General features: G+C 39.2%; 1 protein-coding gene across 2 annotated transcripts in view; it reads left to right on the forward strand.

Annotated features, from left to right (window-relative positions):
• The window catches only part of LOC108567426 (Ig-like and fibronectin type-III domain-containing protein 2), a 59,951-nt gene extending 52,741 nt beyond the window's left edge, over positions 1-7,210 (forward strand). For both annotated transcript variants that reach the window (XM_017927890.1, XM_017927891.1), the window contains 7 exons: positions 3,506-3,833; positions 3,892-4,206; positions 4,272-4,401; positions 4,467-4,659; positions 5,452-5,698; positions 5,753-6,855; positions 6,911-7,210. In XM_017927890.1, the coding sequence (XP_017783379.1) occupies positions 3,506-3,833; positions 3,892-4,206; positions 4,272-4,401; positions 4,467-4,659; positions 5,452-5,698; positions 5,753-6,855; positions 6,911-7,108 (2,514 nt within the window). In that variant the 3' untranslated portion in view covers positions 7,109-7,210. The remainder of the gene's footprint in view (positions 1-3,505; positions 3,834-3,891; positions 4,207-4,271; positions 4,402-4,466; positions 4,660-5,451; positions 5,699-5,752; positions 6,856-6,910) is intronic.

The following is a 7,210-nucleotide window of genomic DNA, read 5'->3' on the forward strand; positions in this document are numbered from 1 at the left end:
CAAACTTCACAGAAAATAAAAGTAAATAATTAATTGACAATCTTTAATTTATATATATATATATTGTTATTTTTAATAAAAAAACATAGTTTTTGTTATTACATAGATGAAATTGAATTTTTATTTGAAAATTAGTTATATAAATATTGATAGGCGTTAAATTGAAGTTTTTGTTAGTTTTCATATGAATTTATTTGTATTTAAATAGGAATAACTACAATAACAATAACAGTGGTCAATCAGTTTTAATTTGAGCGTTTTTTTTTTTGGTAAGTTTTTTTAAATGCAAATATAAATTTCCGTACGGTAAATATACGTGCAGTTATTGTTTACTTTAAATTTATTTCCGTTGCATCTGTTTTTTATGTAAAATCGACGTTATTGAAAATATACCGAGAGGATATTAAAGTTTCATATGCTCGACTCAAAGCCCCATCGCATCAATGTTTTATTAAGCCCCCACATTATACGCTCTTCTTTTGTTGACATGTTTGCGAGAGACGAGAGCATGTGATACTTTGTGCATCGTTTGTTGCGTATTTTGCATGATGTTGCATGTTAACTTCAATTATCTGTTATTATAAAGTTTTAATCCTTTTGAAAATAAAATACAGTGTGTAGACTTCAACATGTTTGCATTGCATGTGACACCTATTTAGTACAAAATAAACAATCCGATCTACAAGGAATTTTACACATTGCCATACGGATAAACTAAATTTGAAAAGAGTATGAGTATTCATTGTAATTTGTTTATAAATTTATAAGTATGAAATTTATACAATTGAAATAATTTCAGTTATATTACTATTATATATAAAATTCAAAGTAGTGGAACAATTTTTTTTTTGACGATTATTGAATTTAAAATAATCCATCTGTCCTATGGGAATCAATGTAAATGCTTTCAAGAAGTATTAAGAACATGTAAATAAAGAAAACTAATATTGATGAACGTTATAGGATTTGGTGAAAATGTAACAGTATTTCAGTTTAGTAGGAATCAGAAATGGAACATCGTAAAAATCAAATCCCATTGCGACTCATCAACTGGAGGAGCGTTCGTCCGGAGTGCCAATAAAACGGCATCGGCCTGTCTGCAGTCCGGATTTCAACGCTGAAACTGAAAAGAAAACAAATGTAGTAAATCATTAACACTCCCTTTTCTATGTTCTTGCGTTTATTTATATTTTTGTTATAAATATTGCGACGACGCGCGCTGAAAATTAGGGGTAGTGAAATAAATTGCAATTTAAAAAACGGCACGGAATGAGGTCCGAATTTATGGGTGAAGCGTTGAACATGCACCGTGCTTAATTTACGTTGTTCAATATTTTACAGTTGGAGTATTTTTTTTCTGTATTTTTTTTTATACTTCATCCGGTGGCGCTTTTGCGACACGGGTCGTTTTCCATTTGCATACGATGCAGCCAACGTTTCGGATTGCCTGATTGTATCCAGAACTTGTAAGTGATCGTGTGCGTATAGGTCTCGTTAGGTCTTAGGATTGGACTAGGGAAGTTCTTGTGGTGCACTGCGTTCGGGTAGTTTTGAGATTGCAAACAGATGGCGCCATGTCGCTTGTAGATGACGCCCTTTTTACCGTGGATACGGCCGTCCTTGTAGTTTTTGGGTATCATGTTTTGTACTTTTATACCGCTTTTGGAACGGCCTTCGTCCTTCATTTTTAAGCAGCTGTATCCGATTGGTTTGGTGCTATCAATAGAGTGGCGCTCTTTTACCATCTCGATCTGTCTGTCGAAGATTTCGTTGAGGTATTCAGGATATTCGCTGGCTTCATCCTCGTCGTCTTCTGGTTGAAGGCCTCCAGTTATCTGCTGCATCAATATATCGTTGATTATATCTTTCAGCTGTGTGAAGTCAGTGTTCTCCGTAATCTTTGGGATGGCCTCTTTCATTGCTGACAGAACTTGATACTCCAAAGGTTTTATAATTGAAGACCAGGTGTAGTCAACGTTCTCCAAATCATCATTCATTGAAAAGTCGTCAGCGGTATAAGTCGTACTCATTTCACCTAGCTTGGAGATTAAAAGCTTTAACACATCAGTATACTTCCCAGGTTCCAGCACGACCTTAAGGAAATCCTCCAGTTTTCGTACTAATGTAAATATCTCAGTATCAGCATCAGATTTTCTAATAAACGTTGAATACGAAAACGGGATATCAACTTGACCGGAGCTGAAATCTGTAGCTGTGTTGAAGTTGACACCTCGCTGGTTACTATACATCTCCAAAATCCGTCCACTCTGAGGATGCGTTATACGCGCTACAAATGCGTTCCCTTGATCCACGCCTCTGTTCACGCAATAATTCTGATCATAACCATTATCGAACTCCAAACCCATTACTTTTTTCAGAACCTTTGGTGTCTGAAAATCGAATCTTGTGTTGATCACGTTTAAAAGTTCACCTGTGGGTAATCCGTTATTATTGTAGGGAGTATAACAATTGGAATTTAGCAAAACCACATGATTCCCAACCTCGACCTCTCCGGCCTCGTGGCCCCCCAAATTGAAATACATTTTGTTAGATATATCCACAATGCACGTCTTCGTGGTATTAGCAACGATACTAATGTTAAATTCGCAAACGGGAGTTAACTCGAAAGTGATCTGCACGAACAAATCTCCCTGGTGACCGCCCTCACCATCCTTGGAACAATGACTCAAAATCAGCTTGTTATCGATCACGTGATCGTCCCAAATGACTGTGCTGAAATTGTAGAGTCCTCCGTTGTAGTGGTTGTCGCCTACATTTGGTTCCAGCCAATACTGCTTCTTATCCGCTATATACATACTCTTCTCTATGGTATTTGAAGTCCTTCCGATCATTGCACCCATGAACAGATCATCGTAATACATATATCCGGACAGATCATCGAATCCGAGGACTATGTCTTCGACAATACCACCTCTGTTCGGCAGCTTCATTGATGTAATTCTCGCGCCGTACGTGATAACTTGCACTTCTATCCTATTCTGATTCTTCCACGTGAAGATCTTTACCGACTTTCCTGGACCATCTTCTGCGTGCACCGTTCCGAAACGATTCTCTGTTAGGGTTACGTATTTAGTGCTGAAGTGATTTATTTGATCGGGTGGCACTAAGTTGCGTAAACTTGATTTTGTTGAACGTATTGTAGCCATACTGAAAATTTTGTGATGCTGCTTGAATTACTAAAATCTTTATTTTATGTCATAACCGAATGTCAATATGATATATCAAACAATTACAAAGTTTATTGTTCGTACAGTCAATATTTACTGTTACTTCGCACCGGATTAACTACATCCCAAACCTAAATAATTGTTATTATACATAAATAACTAATACAATCCCGGACAATATATATATTTGTTTAATTAATAATTTGTATATTTATACTTATAATGAAACTTTAAATATTTAAAAGTAGATGTGTTTTGATAGAGTTATTTTTTTTTTTGTATAAAATGATAAACTTTTGGTATGATACTTGTTTCAGATTTACGAAGCTAAAGTTGAGGAGGCATCAAATTACAATGTGACAGCTTGCTGCGTTGAGGCCGAGTTGAGCAGCGTTTGCCTTCCGCTGTGCTCGTACGATGCAAACATGAGTGACATCAAAACGTTGGCAGGAGTTTGCAGTCCGGAATTCACGAAACTCCTCCGTTGCGGAGCTGGAGGAAGGAACCACGGAGCTTGCTGCACTAGGAGAGGAGTCCCAGCTTCCTGCGTCTCATTGTGCAACGGAGTTATGGTCGATTCTTTGCTTGTTACAGCTACTACCTGCATCCCTTATATCGGAAACATAGCTCAATGCTTTGAAGAAGGTAATAGTTCAGTTTATGAGTGACGTTTTGATTAATTAATGTTATTGTTGTTTTTAAGGTACTGGACTTCTTCCTGGGCCTATATCTGAGCTGCATGCAACAGTTATCGATGATGAGATAATAGCTTTGGAGTGGGAACCTCCGACTGATCCCAATAATGTTACGGATTATGTCATTCACTACCAAAAGGTGGATAATACATCAATGCACGAGACTTTGTTGAAGCTTGATAAACAGATAAACACGACTGACACTTCTGCTATACTTAATAATTTGGATAGGAATAGTATTTATCACATCTTCGTAGTGGCTCGTAACGTGCATGGAACGTCTCTGCCTTCATCGATTATCATGATTAACGTTACTAAATCAGGTAAGGCTTTGGTTGGCAACGAGAAAATGCGTAAATATTAAGGTAATATCCAATTTATTCTTTAGATGGGGAACTGGTGAGCGGAGTGACTTCGCCCCCGCACTCTTTGGCGGTATCCACTCACAGTGCAACGTGGGTGACTATCACCTGGCAGCCTCCAGAATTCAGCCATCCCTCGGAATCGATAACCTACAGGTAAGCACGTCTAGCACGACGCGACGTCGAAGGAAGGAAGAATATTGAAAGTTATTTTCTTGAAGGCTGTATCATAAATCCACCACGGATTCGGTTTTCCAAATAACCAATACCAGCGTGACGTCGCACACCATTCAGAATCTCCTTCCAAACACGCAGTACATCGTTTACGTGACTGCCACATCGAAGAAGGGACAGAGCATGCCTTCCGAGACGCTAATCGCCTGGACTGATCCAGCTTATCCGGCTTTCGTTGAGGTATTTTCCGACGTCATTATTAGACCATCTTAACGTCTCCTTTATTTTCATATAAATAGGTTTGCCAATAATAGAGTAGCCTTCGTTCCTCCAACTCGATATCCATTAAAAACATTTAACGCTCAAAGTAACTCTAATGATCATTAATTCCATGTAATCACATTTTTTTTACTTGAAAGTAACCGTTAAAATTCAGCGAACCGAATTACCGAGCATCACTGACCGAAACATCGTTTTTGCTCTGCAACCTACGTACATTACGTGATCTCTAACCATGATTGTAAAAAATCAATTTTATCTCACAAAAAGAGCTTTTTTTTTAAATTAACACAATTATTTCTCAAATTATCTCATGGTTCTCATGGTATATAAATTCTTAAATGTTCTGGATCGTACGTTATTAATTATTTGTACAGAACAAAGCTATTTTCTCTTAGTTTTATTCTGCTCGCTGCGAAAATGTTCCTTTGAAGATTTTTTTTATTATTACTTAAAATTTAATTCTGAAATGAATATATTTCATAAAGTGTATTGCTTTTCAAATATATGTTCAAAGTAGGAAATCTTTTAGAAATGAAATCAAAGAATTATAAAGATTTTGTTACAACACATTGAAGAGATCTCGTAGAAATATATATTGGAACGCAAGTTTAAGAAGTGTATCAGCTTTGATTGCATTTTCTTTTACGGCAATCGAACGGAGAAGATAATAATAGAAGGCGGTCATATATATATATATATAAATACAGCGTCTGTCTGCAACTGGATACTTTATGAAATAATAAATTTCAGCCCCCGACAGTCCATCCAATAAATCTGGTGATCGAAGGGAGCAGCATGACAATACTTTGTATCGCCATGGGAACGCCGATGCCGACGATATCTCTGTACATCTCTGGACGTTTGGTGAGGCAGGAGATCACCAGACACATGGTCACTGTGATCCATAACGTAACGCGGGATATGGACCAAATCTCTTGTTACGCCGACAACGGCTACGGCACCCCAATGCAAGCATCCAGGAAAATTACAATTAGTCGTACGTAATTTTTAATACCTTATTGATCTTTGATACTAACAAGATTTCTTACAGATGGTCCTCATATCCAAGCGAGTGGTATAACTATGGCAGCGCCCGGAGACTCAGTGACTTTGGAATGCAAAGTTGATGCACAACCAGGACCAAAAATGATTTTCTGGAAGAATCACGAGGAGAGGAAACCGGTGATACAAGGTGGAAAGTACGATATTTCTATAAGCGCTTCTAAGGACGACGAGGATAAATACATGATGCATTTGACGATAAACAATATTGGGAACATGGATGTCGGGGATTACTTCTGCCATGCGGAAAATGCATTCGGAAGTGCCACGCAGCCCGTCTCCGTGCGCTTACGTAATCTTGCAACGACACACAACGTTACACAGTGCTGCATGGAGCAGAACGTGAGCTCTCAGTGCATGGATGCGTGCAGCTTTTACCTGGATATGGACGCCGTCATCGACAAGGCGGAATGCATCAACGATTTCGATAAGCTGATGAAGTGCGCCGCTGATGGTTCAGATCATAGGAACTGCTGTGCTCAGAAGGGTGTGCCAAGAGGATGTTTAGATTGGTGCAGAGGTGGTCCATTGAACGACAACAAGAACTGCGTCCTTTCTTACACTAAATTGATCATGGGTTGCTTCCACGAAGGACGCGATAAATTGCCAGGACCACCTCAGAATGTGCGTGTTGAGAAGCTGGACATGCACAGCGCCAAGATCGTCTGGGATGAGCCTGTAAAGAATCCTCACACCGTTGAGATGTACCGAGTCTTCTGGAAAATCATGAACTCTGATATGAAGAGGTTACAGAAGGATACTCCTAATACTTATATTGATATCTCAGATCTGCAACACGGAGAGACTTATGATTGCGTAATCAAGGCTGGTAACAACAAGGGAACTTCCACTTTGTCTCAAGCTATACAATTCACCGTCGGCGCCGAGTACATTACTTCAGCAGCAAACAGCGACGATAGCTCTCACACCGGAGTTGCATTTGCCATAGTTTTGGCTTTGGTGGTAGTCGCTGGAGTCGTGGTAGGTGGAGTATGGCTGGTCAAGACCAAGCAGATGGGTGTCAAGAACCAAGGTGGTGTTGCCTTCGAAAACCCCAGTTACCTCCGTGAAGTCAACATGGATCACATCCAGGTAATCACTTAAAATAAAAATCTTTCAACATCCATCTAATACACAAACAATTAAGGTTCCACCAACTCAAGCCGAGTCAACTAACATCCCGAACGGCACAGCAAATGGTATTGCCGTCTCCACAACTTCAGGAGGACACGGCTGGAAGCAGGAGTCCCTCCACGTCCCCGCTCAGCACGAAGTCAATCCCACCCTCTACGAAGAACTGAAGTTAGGACAGGACGGAGCGGGCTTCAAGCGTTTGAAACCCTAGTATGAGGCGAATCCTGTCGGCCAGGAGTCCAGATTCTAGAGAAAAACAAAGAAAAGAGAAAAAACCGTGTACAGTAGAGTAATTTTAATATTATACCTTAGG

The sequence above is a fragment of the Nicrophorus vespilloides genome, unplaced genomic scaffold, assembly GCF_001412225.1.
Source record: "Nicrophorus vespilloides isolate i.1.1-1 unplaced genomic scaffold, Nicve_v1.0, whole genome shotgun sequence".
NCBI classification, from domain to species: Eukaryota; Metazoa; Arthropoda; class Insecta; order Coleoptera; family Silphidae; genus Nicrophorus; species Nicrophorus vespilloides.